General features: G+C 30.8%; 1 protein-coding gene across 1 annotated transcript; it reads right to left on the reverse strand.

Annotated features, from left to right (window-relative positions):
- Positions 1–9,585: 9,585 nt before the first annotated feature.
- On the reverse strand, positions 9,586–13,521 carry LOC107441726 (uncharacterized). Its single transcript, XM_087156174.1, has 4 exons — positions 13,428–13,521; positions 12,290–12,460; positions 11,163–11,264; positions 9,586–10,006 (listed from the first exon to the last, which is right to left on the reverse strand). The coding sequence occupies exons 2-4, from the start codon at positions 12,445–12,447 to the stop codon at positions 9,853–9,855; spliced, it is 414 nt and encodes a 137-aa protein (XP_087012300.1). The 5' UTR covers positions 12,448–12,460; positions 13,428–13,521; the 3' UTR covers positions 9,586–9,852.
- Positions 13,522–23,168: the final 9,647 nt, after the last annotated feature.

Here is a 23,168-nt window from a genome sequence, read left to right on the forward strand (position 1 = left end):
TCCGTAGCCTTGCAATTTTGAACCAATACAGAAGACAAAGAAACCCCAGGATCAGTACCCCCAGAGGTATTGATTTGTTATGGGAGCATGGAGGACTTTGCGACTCGACAGATTTAACAAGCATCAGTCACCATTTACTACACCTTAGTCTTCACAGGAGTCTTCGGTCGGCCTGGGGTCAATCCCACAAAATCTTGGACATGGGTAAAGTGCCCTACCAACCAGGTTATCCCTTCCAGGGTTTATCTATTTGGGTGTTCACAAAAACATTCACCTGATATACTTTTTTTCATATACTATAAATAAATTTTAGTGTATCTTTACATCAAAAAGCACGGCACAACTAATTTAAGACAACACAAATAAGTTTTGTTTGTTGGTATTTCCTGACACCAAGGGTCGGTAAATGTTTTGACTATCAACCTTCTAAATCTTATATTTCACTTATTCAACACTCTATTAAAAAAATAATGTAAAACTACATGTTTCTTAAATGTTCCACATTCAATTTATTTCTCTGCTTTGTTAAAATAAAGTTAACATAACTGAAGCCATATATGAGGAACGCAATTTTAAATATTGAGCCCTGTGACAAAATCTTAAATATTTATATTCCGTCAAAAATAATTAATGAAAGGTCAAGTAATAATAATTCATCTTGCAAATCACTGCCAAAAATTTGAGCAGAAAGTGGCAAGCTAATCCATTCGGGGATATTTCTTCAAATCATAATTCAAATTCTTTGCGATTGATATTCATTCATTGATCCCCCCCCCCATATCAGATCGACGCCTAAAAATACAATATATCACCCTTTTATGGCGACCCTTGCACACCAAAAACACTAAATAACCTAAATGTAGTAAAATAGCAAGAAATATTTTTGCACTACATGTCGGAGAGTAGGTGACACCATTTTCAGTTTTCGTAACACTAAAATTAATAATTATACCAAGATGCTGTACACAAAAGAGTCGATAATGTTATTTTAATGATATAATATTAAAATCATTAATTTATACTGCACGAACATGCACGTATTCCTGAATTATTAGTTTGTAAATCAAACATACACACAGCATAGAAAGGATATCAAGTTTTTCGAACTTAGCTTCACAGAAAAGATACGAATAGAAATTAAATATGATAAAACATCTTGCAAATGAGGCTCTGGTGCCAGAGGCGATCAAAAGCTTTGGCCACGTCCAGCATCAGGAGAGCAGTGGATTCTTTTTTGAAAAAGCCCTGTGTAACGCTTTCAATCATTCTGACTAATTGCTTTGTTGTAGAAAGCCTTCCTCTGAAGTCAAACTACAAAGTCTTCTATGTTCCCATAACAAATTATACCTATGGGGGGTACTGGATTGGAGATTGATCATTTTCTGGTTCAGGTCAAAATTGCGATCTGTGGCTGAATAGATGTATGAATGTATCCGCCCTATAAACTGGTGTGACGTATGGGTTTGGCAGAAGCTCTTGGCCATAAAAGCTCTCCACTGAAAAACAAGTACAATCGCACCCCTTACCTTAATGGCCTACGACGACAACAACAACATTTGATTAACAAATTAATTTTATTTTAAGAAATATTGTATCTAAACATTCCAAATTCATGATTCTTGCTTTACATGTAAAAGTATTTTTACTAATATCATATTTTACTCCAATTATAAATTATAATGTTATCGAACACTGTGGCGGCTTCACTGCACCAGGAACAATAATTGGTCCTTGGTCTAGTGGAGCACTACTTTGGTGCTAATTAGTTGCCACCATTTTTGGTCTTTAGATGAGCGAAAATTTTTAATACTAAAGATGTTTAGCTGCATGGAGGAGAACAACAAATTCACGCCATCACGGAATTTTTACCGAACACTGTGGCAGCTTCACTCCGCCAGGAACTATCATTGGTGCTTTCTCTAGTGGAGCACCACTTTGGTGTTAATTAGTTGCCACCATTTTTGCTCTTTAGATGCAAAAAATTTTTAATACTGCAGATGTTTAACTGCATTGGCGGAAACAACAAATTCAAGCCATTTCGTGCTCGATGTAAACAATCTGCTGGCAAGATTCAAAGTATGCCAAAATTGGTGTTTTCGAAGGGGAAAATAATTTACAAATTGTGTAAATGATTGGTTTACGATTTCTCCATTATTTCTGTTTTGATTTAACTACATTCTTTAAAAGAACATTTAATTTTGTGTTTATTTGAAATAAAGTGTTCCTTAACACAACCTTTTGGATCGTCCAAATTCAAATAGATACAACATCATATTTTTTACGGTGAAGCAAAATGCTGATATTAAGTTATTTTATTTGTACACTATCTATTGTTTAATTTCATACTTATTCACTGGTTACTTTAACAATTTGCCGGCCAGGTGGCAGAGTGGTTAAAGTGCCTGACTGCGAATCCAATGGCTAGGGATCCGAATCCTGCTCAGGGCATGGTTTTTTCTCGGTGTGCTGTCTTCTGTTGTGTGATGTGTGAATGTGGCCAACCCTATGAACAGGTCTCTGTGGTAGTGTGGTGGCGGTAATGTTGCCTCTGTGATTTTGATTCACAGGTGCCCACCTAGTAATGATAAATGAGTAATACTTCCGGCTTCTTCTAAAACGGAGAACGAAAGTTCGATGACTGCCGTTACTAGAAAAATTAACAATTTATTTTTAATATGTCATATTAAAAATTTAAACCACGATGGTACAGTGATTTGGACACTGAGCTGTAAAATGTGAAAGACTGTGGTTCGATTCCTTTTACAAGAAACTGCTGAAGCCCAGTATAATTTGTGAATCAGCTTGATCACTTTTAGAATTAAATACAAAATTCAAAGTATTTTTAAATTCAGAAAAACATTTGTGTTACTTTCGAAAATTATCGATACATTTATGATCTTAAGATAGCTTTTATATTAAAAAAAATAATTTTAGTTCGCATGTAAATTAAAATGCATTTGATTTTGATACAAACCAAGTTTAATCTATTTAGTTTAATTTTGAAATAACAACAATATTTTCATTTATTTTTTTTTAAATAGTGATGGTTGTTTGGGAATTAAATACCGCAGTTTTGTAAATTAAAATGCATTTGATATTGATTCAAACCAAGCTTAATCTGTTCAGTTTGATTTAAAAAATATCAACAATATTTGCCTTTGTTTTTTTTAAGTAGTCATAGTTTTTTGCGAGTAAAATACTGCTGTTTTAAAAGAAATTTAAAAAAAAATAAAAAAAAAAGCATTTCAAAAATGTCAAGTATACCAGTCCTGTCTGATTAATGAAAAACTGGTTCTTAGGCAAATTAATAAATCGTCTACTCATTGAATGAATGAACAGTTCGTTAAAAAAATACTATTAATAACCTATAATTTGTGATACAGCTTTCAACGATGGCCTTTTTACAAGGATATGAACGATAGAGATTGTTTATTGCGATTTTTTTTATCGCTTGCCAGCATAAAAATTTTAACTGATCTTGTCTCACCTATTTCAACAGAAATGTAAGACAAAATGATGTCAATATTAGCTTGCGTATAAAAACTACCATAAGTATTTCTATGTTTATTTTATTTAAAATATCTCAATGATGTCAAAACATTTATATACGATACATCATTTAGGATATTTTCCATTCCAAAAAGCTTCATACACGTAGAAAAATTCGAATAATATGTTACATCATTATCGATTAATAACACTAGATTGCGAACTTGAAAGTTCTATTTTCCTCCAGAAAGTTAAAAACTGGAACGTCTTAAACTAACTATTCTAACATAATAAACTATGGTAACGTATTAAACTATTTAACATTAATTATTGTTGATATTTTTCTATCCGTTACAAGTCATGTCAATTTGGGATACTCTTTCAGAACGGTTAAATAGAGAAGTTTGCATTTGCATAGTTTGTATATTGTTGCCATTTATATACTATCACCGTTAACTGTATCATCATTAGCATTAAATTAGTTTTTAGAGTTTTGCTAAAGTGTTTAGAAATTGTATTATATCATATATGTATTTAAAATGTATTTTTTTTTTTATAAAATTAGGTTAATTAAATCAGTAGGGGAAATAACTATAAGGGGAAATTTGAAATGTATATAATACTTCGTAATAATAAAAAATTCACAAATAACTATTTTTTAAACAACCTGTAGGGGAGCACAACCTGCGGCCCACCAACTGTTGATGTGCGCCCCTCAGAGGCATCTGAACACAATGAAAAATTGTCTCTTGCTTTGAAAAATAAAAAATATATATCGAAAATTGTAAATCGTTTATCTTATTTGTTAATGTTTTATGCTCCCAATTAGCACAGATACTATCACACATCTATGGAATATTTTTGTCGCTTGTTCGATGTTCGATGTTGCCACAGAATTCCTCACAATTCTAAGAATCACAATATTTTTAATATGATATAAAGATACGAATTTCGAATTTAAGTCATCACTTTTTGACTCTCTGTGCGGATTTCATCGGAAATCAGAGCGACGTTTAGTTTGCTTTCTCAGTTATTACTATTTATTTTCAAGTGAGTTTTAAAAATCCAGATAAATTTAATACAATCTTCTAACTGGCGAGTTTTGAATCAAGCATTTAAATAATCAGTTTTTGATGTTCTTTATTAACATCGATTTTTTCATCTAAGTGATTTCTTTTTCTTTTTTTTTCCAGTTATTGCTTCCTTTTTCTTCCACGTGATTTTCAAAATCTCTGTACTAGAGTTTTGAATTGCGTATTTAAGTAAGTACTTTTTAACACGCTTTGTTCACCGTTCTTTCACTTCATTGATTTATTTTCTAAGTTATTGCTATGTGCTTCCTTTTGATTCTATAGATCCAGATATTTTTACTACGATATTATAACAAGCAAGTTTTGAATTCTGAATTTAATTAATAACTTTTTGAAGCTCTTTATTTGTGCCAATTTCATCCTAAATAAAAGCTAGTTTTCGATCATTTTTTCGACAATTATTTCTGTGCTTTTCTACGTGATTTTGAGAATTCCGATATTTTAAAATCATTATTACCAGATCCGGAAAGTTTACTACGATATTAAAACAGGCAAGGTTTAAACTCCGCATTTAAATAATTACTTTTTGACGCTATATATTCGTGCTGATTTGATCATGAGGGAAACTACATAGTTGATGACTGAAAAATATCTTATTGCACCTATTTTAATTCTAGTTTTTGTCGGAGGGAAGATTTTTTTCAAAATAAATATTTTTCCTAAAATAATATAAAAAACTTAAAAGACATTTTGAAGAAAAAAAATTATATGAAGTGACATTTTTGTGGTTATTTTCAAAACCAGTCAAGCCAATTAAAATACAATATACTACGGAGTAATGTAAATATTTAAAAACTGAGTTTTTAAAATTACGGAAATTGAAAAAAATATTTTTTAATTCATCAAATATGGACCAGAATCTTATTTACTAGTATAATTATTATTATATTTTATTTTTTTATAAGAGCGAATAATAGCTTAAAAATTGAGAAATTGTTGCTCATGTACTATGACCTTATATCTTCCCTTAATATTAACAAATAATTTTAAATCACGGCCAGATATTATATTATGATATACTATACAATCATACTAAAGAAAATTAATTATAGTAAAATTAGGGAGCTCACTATGGGGCACAAAATATTTCTATTGAAAAAGGGCGGGAAAGTACTTAAAGCTTAATACAGCCAAACCCCGCCATAGTGAACCTTCAAGGGACCGAAATTTCAGTTCACTATAACCGGGTGTTCACTATATCCGTAACGCAGGCAATTTAACTAATGATTCCCAAACCCCTTCCTTTTATTACACATTATTCAAATAAATGACTGAAAAATATTATATAGTAGCAAAAATTTTGTTATTTTTTATTACTCTTCCTCAAAAACAAATTTGTAATCTTTAGCTGATGAGCATTAGATATTCAGCGTTAGATATGAAAACACTTCCCGACTCTCAGATAATTTTTCCTCGAATTCTGTTATTCTGCTCTTTAAACCTTTCTAACCCACCATTCGGGCACATAAAAGTAGTCCCACAAAATCGCTTAGCAAATTCATCGACATTTGTTCAGCAGATACTGGAAGATTGCGACTTCGAATGCTGGACCAGAAATTAAGAAAAAAATCAGTCGAAGACAGAAAAAAGTTCATTATATCCAACTTCTTCACTTTTTTGGTTCACTATATCCACAAAAAATTACTTTATACATGTGTAGCAAGGCACGTGACCGAACATTTCGTTCACTATATCCGGTAGTTCACTATAAACCGTGTTCACTATAGCGGGGTTTGACTGTATAAGTAGAAAAGACGTGTGTGGCGTTGCCATTCGTGTTACGAGATAGGAAGCAACAAATAACTAGACCCATGGGTCCGGCGTTCGAACACGTTTAAGGGTCAATATTTTAAAAATTATGTTTCAAAAAAATATATGTTTTTTTACATTTATTTTACAATATTGTAACGTAAATTAATATTCCTGTTCCTTGCATTGTTATTTTTCTTTTTTCTGTGTAAGAATAATAGCTTGAAAATGGAGAAATTGTTGCTAATATACTATGTATACAAATAAACCCATATCTCCTCTTAATACTAATTTATAATTTTCAGACTCCACCGGATATTATATTACAATGTACTATACAATCGTACCAAATTAAATAATTATAGACAAATTAGGGGGGCCACTGTAAGGCACAATATGGTTCCATTGAAAAAGCGCGGGAAAGTACTGGAAGCTTAATATTAGAGCTAAGGCCAAGTGTGGCGTGGTCATTTGTGTTACGTGAGAGAGGATAAAAATTAGTAGACCCAAGGGTTCGGAGATCGAACCAAGGCAATATTTTTAAAATTATATTTCATAAAAACACATGTTTTTTTAAAATTTATTTTGCAATATTGTAACGTAAATAAATATTCCTTTTTTTTTATTTTTTCTATGTTGGAATAATAGCTTAAAAATGGAGAAATTGTTGCTCATATACTGTGCATGTAAATGGCTTCATGCCTCCCCTTAATATTAACCGATAATTTTCAATCTCGATCAGATATCTAATGTATATAATTCTCTTACGTGGCTCCCAAATTTTGACCGTATTTCTTTTCCGCCGGTGGCAACGTTTGCTTTGTTTTGTTTACGTTACCATTTCTCTTACACGGCGAATTGACCAATGATTGCCGCTAAAAATGTCACATGCCAAATCTACTGAGGTGGCTCAACATATAGCGCTTTTAAAAACGGAAACTGAAATAACCAGAGAGCATCAGCTGCGGCAATCTCATACTATTAAGCTAGGTAGAAGTGAGTAGTCTTTGACGATAGATCTCTATTTTAGTATTTTGTCGAAAGAGCTTTTTTTCACGAATTTAGGCTTCCAAATTTTGGCTGTATTTCTTTTCCGCCGGTGGCAACGCTTGCTTTGTTTTGTTTACGTTACTATTTCTCATACACGGCGAATCGACCAATGATTGCTGCTAAAAATGTCACGTGCCAAATCTAGCTGAGGTGACTCAACATATAGCGCTTTTAAAAACGGAAACTGAAATAACCAGAGAGCATCAGCTGCAGCAATTTCATACTATTAAGCTAGGCAGAAGTGAGTAGTCTTTGTCGATAGATCTCTATTTTAGTATTTCGTCGAAAGCGCTTTTTTTCACGAATTTATATATTACGAATTTATTTGACGATTTTTGATTTATATCACGAATTATACTATAGCACATTTCTAATAGGTTTAACGAATTACATGTCATTTATTTGAATTCAAATTTATTTTAATGACTTAGTATTTACTAAAAAAATGTAATTTTTTTTTTAAAAAAGAAAGTTTTTATATGGATTTGAATGATTATTTTGAATTCTTAGAACTTTATGCATTTGCAATGTACCTAAATTAGTAGCGAACAATGCGGGCTTGGTTTGCGAAGCAAACCATATAAGATTGCGTAGCAATTTTCGGGGGTTGGCGAGCGTTAGCGAGCAGGGTGCGCAGCCCACTAGTTATATAATAATATACTATACCGCAGCTTAGGAAATAATTATCAACAAATTAGGGGGCCCAAGATGGGGCACAATATGTTTTTATTGAAAAAACGTGGAAAGTACTTAAATCTTGCTATAATCAGCAAATCCAGGTGTGGTGTGGCTGTTAGATTTAAGTGATAGGTGGCAACAATTTTCTAAACCAGAGGGTTCGGGGCTCAAACCCCGTTAATGGTCAATATTATAAAATTGTGTTTCAAAATTAAATGTTTTTTCAATTATTATAATCATTATTTCCTATAATATATATATAATACTGGTATAATATAATACCTGACCGAGTTAGAAAATAATAGGTAAATATTAAAGTATGATATTGAGCCATAAATTATACACTATATGAGCAATATTTCTCTTTTTTAACGCTATTATACGTACTTAGAAAATGAAAAGAAAGGAAAAGTTTGAGTAAAAGAATATTTTTATTTCGTTACAATATTGTAAACTAATTTTTAAAAAAATTCTAAATTTAACTTTTAAATACTGAACGTGTCCGAGGTTTGAACCCTGGACCCTCGGAACTGATGCTTACTGGCCTGTGTATTAATTCAAAACCATAGAGGGAATTGTAAACATATTCCCCTTATTCGTCAACAGTTTTTTGGTTTGACTTAAATTATAAGTACATTCAACTATTGGTGGATTTTCGTTTTATAACTATAGTTGAAAATAAAGGCAGAATTTAGGTATTTCTGTAACGAAAGAGAGCACAAAAAAAGTTTGACACTGCAATTTGCTCTCCTTGTGCCCAAACTAAGCATTCTATAATTTTGCATGTACGTATATTAAAATAATAATTGGGCAAATTTTGAAAATTACAGTTTTACATAAATGCAAAATACAGGTCGTTAGTGGGGCAAGCACAAAATCTTCAGAAATTTTTATAAGTGTCCCTATTCAGAAATTGTCATATGTGAGTATTTTTAGAAAGTGGAATATTGAAAGCGATAATTTAAAATATTTTATTAAAATCATTAATTTTTCTAAAAATGTTTTTAATTCTGTAATGAAAAGAAGAAAAAAAGTTCGCTATTAATTAGCACTTTTATTTAAATTCGCTTTTGTAGTCCGCCATTGATTTCGAACTCACAGTTGTGGGATAAGCAGTTATATCACACTGTTTAAGGGCAGTTGCATCTGCAGTGGGTTTACATTGGATGCGCCCTATTATGTTCCGTTGTACAACATTTAGTTGGTCTGTAATTATGCGGCTTGATGTGGTAGTTTAGTATGTTATTGCATCGATATAAGACCAAGTTTCGAAATAATTAGCTTAAGAGACGGTTTCTCTTCAGAAAAATGATTCAAAAGCTGTAGTACAAGATATTTCTTGCTATTATTTATAAATATTATAATTAAATCCAAATTTAGGTGCATTGCCTTTTAAAATTAAATTGGTTATTGGTCGAAAGAAACCACGTAATGGTATGAGAAGAAATATGTACTATCACTTTTTACTAGTAAGGAATTGTAAATTAGATGCATCTCTTACTCTATTTGTAAATAAAATATACTTTGGACTTGCAAATATTATACTTTATTTGATAATCATTCTACCGATGTTACAGAATTACAGTAGTTTAAATATTTGCATATTAAATTTTCTTGATTAGCAGTTTTTAGACTTTGGAAAGGAACAGTCATATAATTTTTTAGGTGTTACGACAAAGTCTTCATTTACTGTCAACCAAGTCGTGATTGACTTTAGGACAAGTCGTGATTTTCTTTAAGACAATTCGTGATTCACTTTAAGACGAGCCTTGATTTGCTTTCAGACCAGTCGTGTTTACTTCCGCTTGAACAATCTCCTGAAGATACGAGAGAAGCAATGAAAGCATCCTTTCTCTTTTTCTTCAGATTGTTCATTGCAAGTGAGCTCAATATCACTTCTTTGCCAAAAGTCTATTTCGTCTCTTAAGGGACCATCACGACTTTTTAATCTAAAATTTAAAAGTAACACTCACATTATTAGAAAGTTAAATACAGTTTTTTGTTTTGTTACAACAGCTTCATTTTGAATTATAAGCTTTTTGTATAGAGTGAAAGGTATTAAGGTTCAGATAAATTTTCTAAAGCAGAAATTTCAAAAAACTCGATTTTTACTCTACAATGATCAAAATCGTTAAATGATTTACGACAACAAGAAACAATTTCGTGACGGATTTATTAGAGAGATTTTATTTTTCAGATCTATTGACAATATGTTCTGTGCAAATTTTTCCTGATTTAAAACTTTTACATCAATTAATTTATCCTAATTGCTTAAAAGTGGCTAAAAATATTCAAAATGACTTTTCGGTCAATTTTTTTTAATCAATTTAGCTGAAGTAAAATACATCTATACAGTAGTGTGAGGAGCACCCAGAAAAAAAAGAAGAGAAAAAACCGTTTTAAAAATAATACTTCATCAAGCAAAAATTTCACCCAAAATTAAGAAGAACGCAAAATAGAACAGAGATAGAAACATAAAGCGATAAATGAAAATGGTCGACTGTCATCTTTTTATGAACATCTTGTAAAAATGATTTATACACATTTTCCGAACAAATTTGCCTGATTACAAAATATGAAATTAAAGCGTAAATAAATGGTAATCGGATATATTTTTAAGTTCTTACTGACGTATAAAACCACATTTAATTTCTCGCTTACATTGGAATGGATCGAATACTAGACTTGCGTATGGTATTAATATATTATACTGGATAGTTCAAAATTTTGAAGAAATAAAAGGTTAAAGGATAAGACTTTTAAATTCGATGATTTTTTAGAAAAATTATTAATATTTGTTAAAAAATATTTATTGAATATTGGCGAAGGTTAATTTTTAGTTACAAAATTTCTTAATCACAGATTTACCCGAAATGGATTTGCTCATGTTAGTTTTCTGTTTAATTTCTTTATCATTCCCTATATATATATATATATATATATATATATATATATATATATATATATATATATATATATATATATATATATATATATATATATATATATATATATATATATTAATGAACATAAATGAAAATCATTACTTTACATATGTTCTAAGACAATGTCGATATTTAAAATGTTTCGAAAAAGTTAAAATACCTATCGTCCTCAATGCCGTACTCGATTGAGTCCTTATCGTGCACCAAATCCATCTTATAGAGTTTGGCTATCTTTACATCGCTGAATAGGAACAATTCTTCACTAAAAGTAAAAAAAGGAAAAGGGAAAAAATATATAACTTGAAATTCAATAAAGTTATTTTGCTCAATTAATTTTTCGTTAAAGATGAGATATATTTGTAATAAGAGATAATTTATTAACTTATCAACGATCACACAGATATTTTAAAAATGCTACGATGAGTTAATTATTTATTTTATATTTTGTGTTAATTATTTATTTAATAAGAAAATGGCCATTATAGATTTTTGTATGGTGCAGTGGTATTTATAAGTAAATTCCAAAATCACGGCTTAGCATTTAAAAAGATTTTTCAGTTAAAAAAATTGCTTTTACTATTCAGTTATATACCTTATTCGTCTTTTATTTAAACTTATGAAACAGAGATTTCTTTTTTTATTCAATTTATATAGTTTTTTTCCGTGTATCCGTTAATAGACTTTGGAAAAACTACTCATAGTTATAAAGAAAATATCTTAGAAAGTATAAAATAATGAAATGAAATCTACAAGAAATATGTTCAGTTGTAATTTATTTTATTAATTTAGTTTTTCAAAATAAATGTTTTTTCTTGTATAAAATTGTTTAGATCGTTTATACTTTATACTACTGAATAAAAATGTACTTATTTACGAATTATTAAATCCTTTTTAGAAAATTAGTTTATTCGAGTAACATTGTCCTTCCTTCAGCATTTGCATTTTTAATTATTTTATTTTATTAAGTAAACTTTTGTAAAGTTAATGCCTTTTGAAAAAAACATTTTTTTTTTTCGTCAATGCAAAGATTTTAATCTTTTAAATAATTGCTCGCATTAATTCTATTCATTCTCAATAAATTTATTTTAAATCATCTGTACCATTTATTCATAGAGATTAATAAAACTTAAAAAGCGATATGTAGTCACTTCCAATTTTATGGTAATATTTCATTTTAAAATAGTTACGAAAATGTCACCTGAAAAAGGATGAAAAATAACTCAAACAGTGAAGATAATATTAACTAAAATATTAAACTGCCATTAAGAAACATTCTAATTAACATACCTATTCAGCTCCTCAACTTCATCTCCCTCATCATCATTAAACTCATCCTTAACCTCATTCACAACTTCATCCCCCTCATCATCATCATCCCCTACCTCATCATCATTCTCAACTCCATCATCATCAGATGATGGCACCTCAGCTCTTAACTCCATCATATATTCCTCATCACTGAAATCATAAAAGGAATATATTTTTTCAAATCTGTCTAAGGGTTGTAGATTTTTACTAAAAAAATTCGTGATTTCTAATGGTTTGTTTGATCTGTGAAGGCGACTTCCAGAGTTTCTTTAGGTTTAGAGTGTGGAAAATAAAACAGTGTATCTTAAGAAATTTTGATTTTAATAGGTTTTTGATTGTTTTTTTATTATTGGGTCAGCATTATCGCATTATTAATAGACTGTTCATTATTTTATGTTTATATCATATCTTAGTCGATTTTCACCAGCAGTAGTGCTTTTTGACCAAAATAAGTAAACAGTAAGACCGCTGTTTTAACCCTTTGTGGTCGTATGTCTAATCTCAGCCACCAACGTTTTTTTTAACCGTTCCAGTCGTGTGTCTGCTCTCAGCCACCACAGCAAAGATGTTAGCCACAGTGTAATGCAAACTAAATATATTGCGGCACTGTAAAGATGTAAAGAGTAAAGATTGTTCTGTATGTTCAAACAGAAAAATTAAAGCCGGGAAGACGCCTAACTAATCATTTTTGCGGCGCATGTCCTCGAAAACATGTGCTTCATATTGAAGACTGCTTTGAAAGATACCACGCGAGACCTATAAAATATAATTTTTAAAATCTGTAAATAAATATGTTCAAATAAAATTGAAACATATTATTGTGTTACATATATCTAAAGTATAAAAAGGATTTAATAAATTATATTTTCCTTCATAATTTTGCATATTATGCATTATTGTTAGTTATGTATTACTGAACTGAAAATTAATTTCTACCAGTATGACACCCATGTATGAACTTAATACGACCACAAAGGGTTAAATGTTTCGCTGTTTTTAATTGCGTTCTTGCTTTCTGTGTAAATTTTTCAAGTATTCAAAAGGGTGCTTTTTTATTGAAAAAAAAGAAAGAAAATTATGACAAAAGGCATGAAACTTTAGGGATATAACTACTTACAAATCAATTTCATCCAATTCAATATCATCCAAATCGAATTCATCTTCGAATTCGCTACCATCCTCATATGCTGAAATATTAATTAAAATTAAATTTAATAATTTGAATAAAAACTAGTTTTAACGTAATTTCTTAAGCGTTTATTCTGTTCAATAATAAAAGAAATTCATAAAAAAGGTAGAAAAACTTCTTTGAAAAAGGTATATTTTTGGAAACCACATAAAGGTATATTTTTAAAAAAAATTTTAAAAAAAAATACCGGTGTGGTTGTTCCTCGTATGCTGTAAAAATGTAAATAATCAATAAACGGTATTAATCAACACTGCTTAATCAAGCGCAAAACTGAAAACCATATACCGACATATTTATTGAAGCTTAAATAATTTCATTTTTTCTTTAATTTTATTTTATTAATTTTAACATATATTTACTCTTAGAGCTTCCTGGTGACTTAACGTTATTATATCAAGCAAGACCCGCTTTTTAAAATTCAATATTAATATTAACTATATTCAAAAAACATCTCAGCTTGGTGTAAGCTTAATTATTGATTGTGGTTTTCATTTAACTACTTGTACTAAGGTGTGTGCAAATACTCCATTCGGCATTAACTTGAAATAACAGACAATATTTCATAGTTTTTGAACATATTTGGATAGGTATTTACGCCAGTTTTTATTCATTGTGAATTAATAACGCTCAAATGTGGGTAAATAACATTCTGGCGCAATATTTTATTTGACTTTTTTAAATGTTTGAATCAGGTATAGAAGAGCATAAAATCTATATCATATTTATATTTCTCGATAAAAATGTACAATTAGGTGACACTTTTCATGTCTTTGTTTTGAAGTTGGTTTTTCTTTTCTTCTGTTCGTATACAGAAAACAGAGAAAACTGTTTCAAATTGAGATTATTTTTTTGTTTCGAGAAATTTAGCAAAATAGGAAATCTGGATAGAAATAACTGGAAAATGGCAGATTTAACATTCAGTATAAGCTTCAGATTGGAGTGCCCAATCCACAAGCTGTACCCAATTCTACACTCTATAACCTATTTTACCTCCAAAATTCTATTTGAACATTTCTTTATATGTTATTTAATACTGTAGTGCAATAAAAGCTAAATTGGATTGCCTATTTTAAAAAGATAAGTTTTATTTAATTATCCATAAAGTAGTTTTTTCAATTTAAGACAAAAATATCATTTACAAAATATGTACAATTATTTTTTGTTAATTTTTCTTTTTAATTCACGAAATTTATCAATATTCAATAAATTTAGGTTTCTGGGAAAAATTTTGATCACTGTAAGGAAGCTTCATATCTTTTTAACAATATTCTAGGTCCATATCAATAAATAATAAAAATTTAAAAAAAATATTAAAAAGTATATTTTTATACACTTACGATTAGGTCGGGGATACTTTTCCCTTTCCTTTCTCCAATGATTCAAAAGAGCAAAACGATATAAATCGCTTTTATCCATAATTCTCACTTTTTAATCTCACAAAAAGACAACCAGCATTTGAGAAATCTCAAACAAGAATGAGTTAAAAAAATCTTTTTTAATGGAACTAACAGATGCATCTTTTGCAACAATGTGAACAATTGTTTAAATAATATTTTGCATAAAATTTTTATATAACTCCCCATTAGTTTATTGTTGTCAAAGTTTCATTGTTAAGTATTGTTGAAAATGTTTTTAAAAGTTGGTTACTCCAAATCCAAGAAAAAATAATATGGATGATCGATTTCAGAATTAAATAATGATTTCTTTCATACATTTTTATTTATTCAAAGGATACAATTGACATAGAAGAAATTATTTTAACTTTACTTTAAGTAAAACGTATAAAAAATCAGTGAGGATATCATTACTTTCTTAATAAAAAATTCATTTTTTGGGAAGTTGACTCTTTAAATTTAAACCTTCTCAAGGAGTTTATATATACTTAAGACATATATGGGTTCCACTTCCCCACTACACTACACTGATCTTAAATAATTTTATAGATAAATTTACTTTCGCAATTTTATTCATTAATTTATTAGTTTATTTTATCAATCATTATTTTTATTCAGTATTGCGAAATGAACTGACTCACTTATTCATTTACTTATTTAGTGGTTTTGAGAAAAAAAATTTAAATATCAACTGTAGTAAAAGTTTCGAAAATCGATAGTAGAGCGGTTAAAGCATTAAGCTGTCATGATGAAAGTCTGGGTTCGATCTCCGGCAGCGTTTTGAAATCCATCTAGATTCAAAACGATGGGTACAAGTTTAGCTGTGAAGTAAAGGCGGTCGATGCGCAGTACTGGACGCATTGCCACCATTTCGGTGTTTGTCTCAAAATTGTGAAGCTTCAACATTTTTGACATTCTATAACCCACAACGGGATGTTGTTGGAATGTTTAGTTTGTTTGGTAGAAATTTAAAACCAACGGAAAAACATTAAATGGCGCTAGGTAAATTAGTACACCAAATGTTTTTAAAATAGCATTAATTTCAATTCTTATTTTATTATTTTACACTTAATTAAGATATAAGCTAAATAATACATATATTTTCTCATCGCGTGTGTTAAATGTTTTTACTTTATGCAAATTAAACATCCACCATATTATTTGATATCAAACATCGGTAACAATATAGCTTAATTTGAGCATAGAAAATATCATTAATGTTTAAACGTAAGGGCAAAACCAAATACGAAAAGGAGAAAGAAACCACTTGAAAAAATATTAATTGAATTTAATATTAGTTCTTAATTCATTATATCATTAAAAAATGCATTACTTTGCATAGTAATGTAGTTTTTAGTACAAAAATTTTTTTTATGCAATTAACTGTTCCCTAATGCATGATGAAATTTAAATTCAGTTTGTTAATTAAAGCAAACTTTAAATTAAATTGAAATCTAAAAATTATAAGAAATCATAAAGAAAAAAAACAAAATCCATCGGTTGGAAAATGATAGAGTCAAGACAGATTTAACCCAAGATTACTAAACATTCGTCTAACAGAATACAGACCGAGACAGGCTCGCACTAGTTTACTAAATAGGTTTCGTGATTAAGTAAGCTTTGACTCCAGATAAAATGTTCATCAACATTTTTACTACTTTTAAGCAAACGTTGTGTTCAGTTATTAAGTGTAAAAATTTAATTACGATAAAAGGTTTTAAATTAATAATTTCCTTGTTTAGACAAAAGCCTTTATCCGACGTATATCTCAGGCCCTAATGGACTCTGGTTCGATCCTGTGTATCTCGCTCGGGTAAAAATTCATTGGACTCTGACCTATAAGAGCGAGCCCCGTCTACTGACTCCTGCCAGTTTCGTGAATTACAGAAATTCTCGCTAATTCAGAAGAAAAAGGAACTCTTGGATCAAGTATTAGGAGAAATTTGCCTTCGTGGAGGACTTTTTGAGGGAACTAACCCGCATTTGGGTTACATAGAGAGGGAAACCACGAAAGCCTCCCATGGTTAGACTGACGGCAAGGGGACTAACCCATGATCCGTCTACCACTGAGGATATTTTACGTCAGCACTCTGGTCGGTGCGAGCCGGGTGAGGATTTCGTATCGACAAACCATCGCTGGGATTCGAACCCGGTTCACCTCACTAGAAGGCGAACGCTTTATCCCCTGAGCCATCACGGCTCACTTGTAGAAATTGGAGTCTATGCAATAATCTGTGTATTTTTCTGCATTTCATTATTATTCTGTTCGTGATAGAAACGCAGAGTGTTAAACACAACAAGGTTGTTAGTAGAGAGCACACAACTTTTACCATATTTTTATTTATTAAAATGTTCTACTTTAAGCTTTGATAACTTCTTTGAAATAACGTAAATATAAAAATATTTTTAAATTCGTACTAATCGAATAATAGATTAACACTGGTTTAAGTACCCTGCAATTGCTTATTTCTAAGAATTTTAGATACATTGGTATGCAAGAACTTCTCAGCGGACTCCGAAGTATCCTGTTCGGATTTGCTTTTGACATTATAAACTTCAGTAATGAGGATGAGGGGAAAAAAATCAGAGTTAAGTTTAAAAACTTTTGTTGAAAATTCAGGATTAAGGACATGTGATGATCACACATTAAGAATAGATAATTTTGTGAACATCCTAACTAAATCTTATTTCAAATCCGAAAGCTTAACTTGTTCACTAAGATGGACAGGGTGTATAGTCTACAAAGCCAAGATATGGCTTTTGCTGCGCCATATTAAGATTTTACAATGATATTTACTCAAGGTAAAACCAAAAGAAGTTATAAATTTAAATTAAAGGGGTCACGAGGTCCTCTAAGGTTCTGGAATCCCCAGTATCTAAAAGTTAGTTCGTAATAATTATATATTTCATTAACTTAATATCTGTATAGCTTCAATACAGAAATTAAGTTAATAAAATACGCAATATTTAACACAAGTTTTAAAAGTATATTTAAAAGCACGAATGTCTTACAAGTTTTATATCTAAGTGTCATGTAAAGAAAGTTGGTCCTTTTCGAATACCCAAAAAGGAAAAAAAAATTTACGCTTTTTTATACCAATGCAAACACGATTTAAAATTACATTCACATGATTTGTTGTTGTTGTTGTAGTTCATTTACGTCGCACTAGAGCTGCACAATGGGCTATTGGCGACGGTCTGGGAAACATCCCTGACGATGATCCGAAGACATGCCATCACAATTTTGATGCTCTGCAGAGGGGATGGCACCCCCGCTTCTGTAGCCCAACGACCTGCTCGCGAAGTCGAGCACTTTACGGTAAAACAGTTTAACGAGGATCCATACCGCACACCCTCAGTCCCTACGCACACTGACCGTAGCCAGCGATGCTTGACTTCGGTGATCTGCTGGGAACCGCGTCTTAACGATCAGTCCACTGCGGGACTCACATGATTTGAAATCACACATTGCGATTCCTATTTACGCGATTTAATATCGTGCTTCGTATATTTACGATATTATATCAAATATCGCATTCGTATTCAAGCGATTTAAAAGTCACTATTACGTTTCGTGTACTAGTGACTTAAAAATTATACATCGGAATTCGTATTCACGCACATAATTCGTATATTCAAAATCAAGTATCGAGATTTGTATTCATACGATTTTAAAATAAATCATCTAGATTCGTATTCACGCGTTTTTAAAATTAAATTTTGAGATTCTTATTCGCGTGATTTAAAAATCACACATTGAGATTCACAATCATGCAATTTAAATAAAATCTTGCATCGATATTTTTATTAAAACCGTTGATAACATTCTGTGGAAAAATATGCTTTCCACAGATACGTTTTTCTTACTTGAATTTCAGGTATTTTTAAAATTATTTAAAAAGTGTTTTTACACAAAACATACATATACACTACAAACTATGCGACTACAGCTTCGTTGTTTGTAGCATGACGGCCACTATTCCCAACATGCCCTAAAACCGGTAAATAAAAGAAGTGTGGCGTAACTACCACTACGATTATTAACCATCAATTCACTAATATATTAGTCATGCTTACACAATTCACTCTGCAGGTACCTTTTGATAGATGAAGGCTGGGCAATGTCGATTTCTACTTTCCCCACATTGGTGACCCGGGCGTGATATGAACTCGCCTACATCGAAAGTATCGCTATGAATGGTCCACATTAAATAGTTAACTTGCTATATGTAACTGCGTCATCGTCCTCCTCGCGCTGTTGCTTCTCAGTCTCATTTACACACAACGGGATCCTTTACACACTCGACTGCTAGTAGCAACACAGGAGAGGCCACGCACGAAATCGTGAACTTAATAAAGCTCTCGCGACAAACGCTAAAATAAAACTAGGTGAACTTAATACAGCTCTCCCGGACTTTTGCAAATAGAGCAAATAACAGCAACTGTTCATCGAATTCTATTCCTCATTAAATTCAAGAGGGGGAGTATTGTGGCATAACTGCAGACAGCAGTTCTGAGTGCCAAATGAAAAGCAAATAAGATATTTAGTTTCCCACCATAAAAAACTTCCTTTTTAATTTACTACTTAGCAAAAAAGTGAATTAAGTAACTAAACATCGAAGTGTATTACAGTTTTGCACATTTCTAAAAGGAAGTTTTGAGGAAAAGATCATTTTCATCTCCTATATAAATGAATTAATCTTATATTACCAATATTAATATTTTTTATGTGAAAATAAATAAGCTTAAAAGAGTATTTAAAGAATTTTGCTTTAGTTTAACATTTCATAATTTAATTTTCTTTTAAAATAAAACAAAAAACTAGAAAACTATGTTCTTAAAACTATGAAATATTTTTTTAATAATTAAATTTTTGTATTCTGCCTTATTTTGAACGCATATTTCTGAAGCATTTATTTTGAAGTTCAAGACGTTCCACTCCTTGTTTACCCAGACTTAATTTTAGGCCTTTTCTACCTTAGTTGTGATGAATATTTTTGATTTAAAAAAATATGAAACAGCTCTTATAAAGGATTTTACCAATCTAATTAATGTCTTTACTTGTTAGTAGCATAAACAGAATGATTTTCTATGTTTACTGTGAAAGAATGAGTCAAATTAATTTTGAAACAAAAAAAGGTAGGAAAATAATAGCGTAAAATATGAATGAATAAAACAAGGATAAATTATGAAACATAAAAAGTTTCAAAACATTAAAAGTCAAATTAAACTTTATTAAAATCAAAGAACATGAAAATTATTTACATCAATGTTAAAAATCTAACTATAAATTTCATTAAACTGTAAGGAATAATAGAAATTATCAACAAGCTAATAAGTAATTTATTATAAATAAATTGCACAACAAATAAACTAATGACATGAAATGAAATATTCATTTGATCAACATAAATAAAATAATTCATTTCTAAGAAATCAATTTGCATTTTTTAACAATATACAGATAGATGCAATAATAGTAGTTAGCTTGTAGGTCAGTGACAATTAGCATATGCTAACCTTTCTTCTTTGAATTGCCTAGGAGACATGAACGAAGTCACACTTGGAAGGGTTTTGTGACAAGGGAGGAGTGACATGAAGTGCAATATCACATATTTTGATTAAAATAAAAACATTTAAAATCAGTATATTTAATTTTTTTATGTTATTTATTATTTTTAATCTAAAATTTTATTTAAAAAAATAGTGGGATCTGGATAGTCAGGTTGGTGGGGCAATGGACTCACATTCGTGAGAACGGGAGTTCGAATCTAGCCGGCTGAAGACTCTCCATGTAGTAAATGGTAACTGGGTCACAAAGTCCTCCATAACAAATCAAGACCTCTGGGGGTACTGAATTGGAGATTGATCTTTTTCTGGATCAGGTCAAAATTATGATCTGTGGATGACTGAATGGGCTCGCCCTATAAATGGGTGAGACGTATGAGCTGGGCAGAAATCGAATTCTTGGGCATACATGGCAACACTGGAAAACAAGAATAATCGCACCCCTTGCATTAATGGCCAACGACGACAACAACATTAAAAAAATAGTAAAAATATTGTGTTGTATTCTCTGTCCCGAGATGGTTTAAGGACTGAGCTGTCAGCATCAGCGCACTAGAACTGCACCATGGGCTATTGGCAACAGTCTGGGAAATGTCCCTGGGGATAATCATGTCATACCAATTTTGATCCTCTGCAAAGGGGATGGCTTCCTTGCTTTGGTAGCCTGACGACCTGGGCTCAAAGGCGAGCACGGAACAGTTTAACGAGGACTACTACGGAGCATCCTTGGTCCCTACGCAGGCTGATCGAAGTGGTCACCCACCCGCTTACTGATTGCAGCCAGTGATGCTTGACTTCGGTGTTCTACTGTCCACTGTGGGACACATTTTAATTTAAATAACCAACGGAAAAGAGATTAATTGATGAAATTTAGTCTCATGATTTTTGCTCAAGACAGATTTCAGCCTCCAGGACTGAAGCGTAGACTGTCATTTTATTTTAGAACCGCTATTGAACCGCCGACCCAATTTTTGGGTTAACAATTGTCAATGTTCAACTCCGTAGTCTTGTAATTTTGAACCCAATCCAGAAAACAAGGAAACTCCTGGATCAAGTATTAGGAGAAATCTGCCTTCATGGAGGACTTTTCAATGGAACTAACCTGCATTTGCGTTACAAGGAGAGGAAAACCATGAAAACCTCCCACAGTTAGCACGACGGCAAGGGGACTCTAACCAATGATCCGTCTACCACTGTGGATATTTTCCGCCAGCATTGTAGTCAGTACGAGCCAGATGCGGAATTCATATAGACCAGACATCACTAGGATTCCAACCCAGTTTACCTCATTGGAAGGCGAACGCTCTATCTCCTGAGCCACTACGGCTCCCATGGCTGTCATTGTTAAGGGTTCAATCCACAATGGTAGCTCAAAGCCCACCCAGCTACAAACTAATGGGTACCAGAAAGTTCGGCAAGCACAGGGGGCTTATTTAGAATGGCGTTGGTCATGAAATTGGGGAATCTCCATGACCCCCTGACCCACAACAGGTTCTTTTACTCTTATTTGTATTCTCATTGAATCTTATTTCCTACAATATAAATATTCATATAAATACTATTACTGTTAGGCTCACAAATGGCATATCTAAAGTTTAAGGCACTTTAAATCGGGAAAACAGCATCAAATATGTGAAAATTGTAAAATTTGCACAGTTTTTTTTCCGCCTCTTCTTTACATATGGTGAGCTTATAAAAATATTTATTAAAATTGTAAACAATATTTAAACAAATGTGTTAATAAAATCTCAAATAAAGCTTGCGATTAAAAAAATACCACTGCATAATCACATGTACAAAACAATAAAATTATGAGTGTAAATTTAAGACAAAAAATAAAACTAACAATGAAAATTGTGTTCAATAAAATCCAACCTTACAATGCATAGTAATTCATCATCTTTCATCTCATTTTTCATTAAAAAAAAGGGGGCTGGTTCTCAATTTGTTTAGAAAATCGTTTTACATAATTTCAAAACAATCTCTTTGTTAGACTAGAATAAATTGATATATTGTATGGTATTATGAAAAAGTATCAACACTTTTTCACAAAAAAAGAGCTTAGTTTTTGATTTGCATCACTTTTTAGTTTTTTTCTAATGTATTTATACTCTTAAACAAAGTAAATAGATCATTCTTATTGATGCATTAATAAATAAAAAAAATTACAAATTATGTCAAGGGTTTAACAAATGGTTTTTTGATAAGATAATTATTATCTTAAAGTTTGAAAATAAAAAATTATAAATTCACACTTAAAATAAAAGAATAAATATATTTTATAATTTGTTACTTTTTATAGTGTGGTAGAAATAAAACTACAGTTAATTAACGAAAGAAAGGGTGCTGTTGAAAAATATGAGGATCTAGTTGGTTTATATATTTTAAAAAAATTTAAAGAAATACAAATTGACTTACAAGACTAAGTACATACACAAAGGCGTGACTTTTTTCTTCTTTTATTTAAAGCACCATTTAATTCATTTTTTGAAAAGAATTTATGACTAAAAGGAGAAAAACTATTATATGCGCATAAAAACATTTTAAACATGTTTAAAACAAATGTTCTAAGTGTAGTAACCCTGATTGCCTTTTAGAGAGTAAAGAAAACTTTGCTTCAGATGAATTAAAAACCCATTGCATTACATCACATTTCGTAAATGATGCCCTCCTTTGTACATTATAAAAATACAATTAATGATACAAT

The sequence above is a fragment of the Parasteatoda tepidariorum genome, chromosome 2 (genome assembly GCF_982258835.1).
Source record: "Parasteatoda tepidariorum strain Cologne lab strain chromosome 2, Ptep-v5.0, whole genome shotgun sequence".
Taxonomy (NCBI): Eukaryota; Metazoa; Arthropoda; class Arachnida; order Araneae; family Theridiidae; genus Parasteatoda; species Parasteatoda tepidariorum.

Coding starts and splice junctions, on each gene's coding strand:
- LOC107441726 (XM_087156174.1), bottom strand. CDS start 12,447: ATGATGGAGTTAAGAGCTGAGGTGCCATCATCTGATGATGATGGAGTT. Junction 11,265..12,289: donor GAAGTTGAGGAGCTGAATAG/GTATGTTAATTA, acceptor TTTTACTTTTAG/TGAAGAATTGTTCCTATTCA. Junction 10,007..11,162: donor TACGGCATTGAGGACGATAG/GTATTTTAACTT, acceptor TTTAAATTTTAG/ATTAAAAAGTCGTGATGGTC.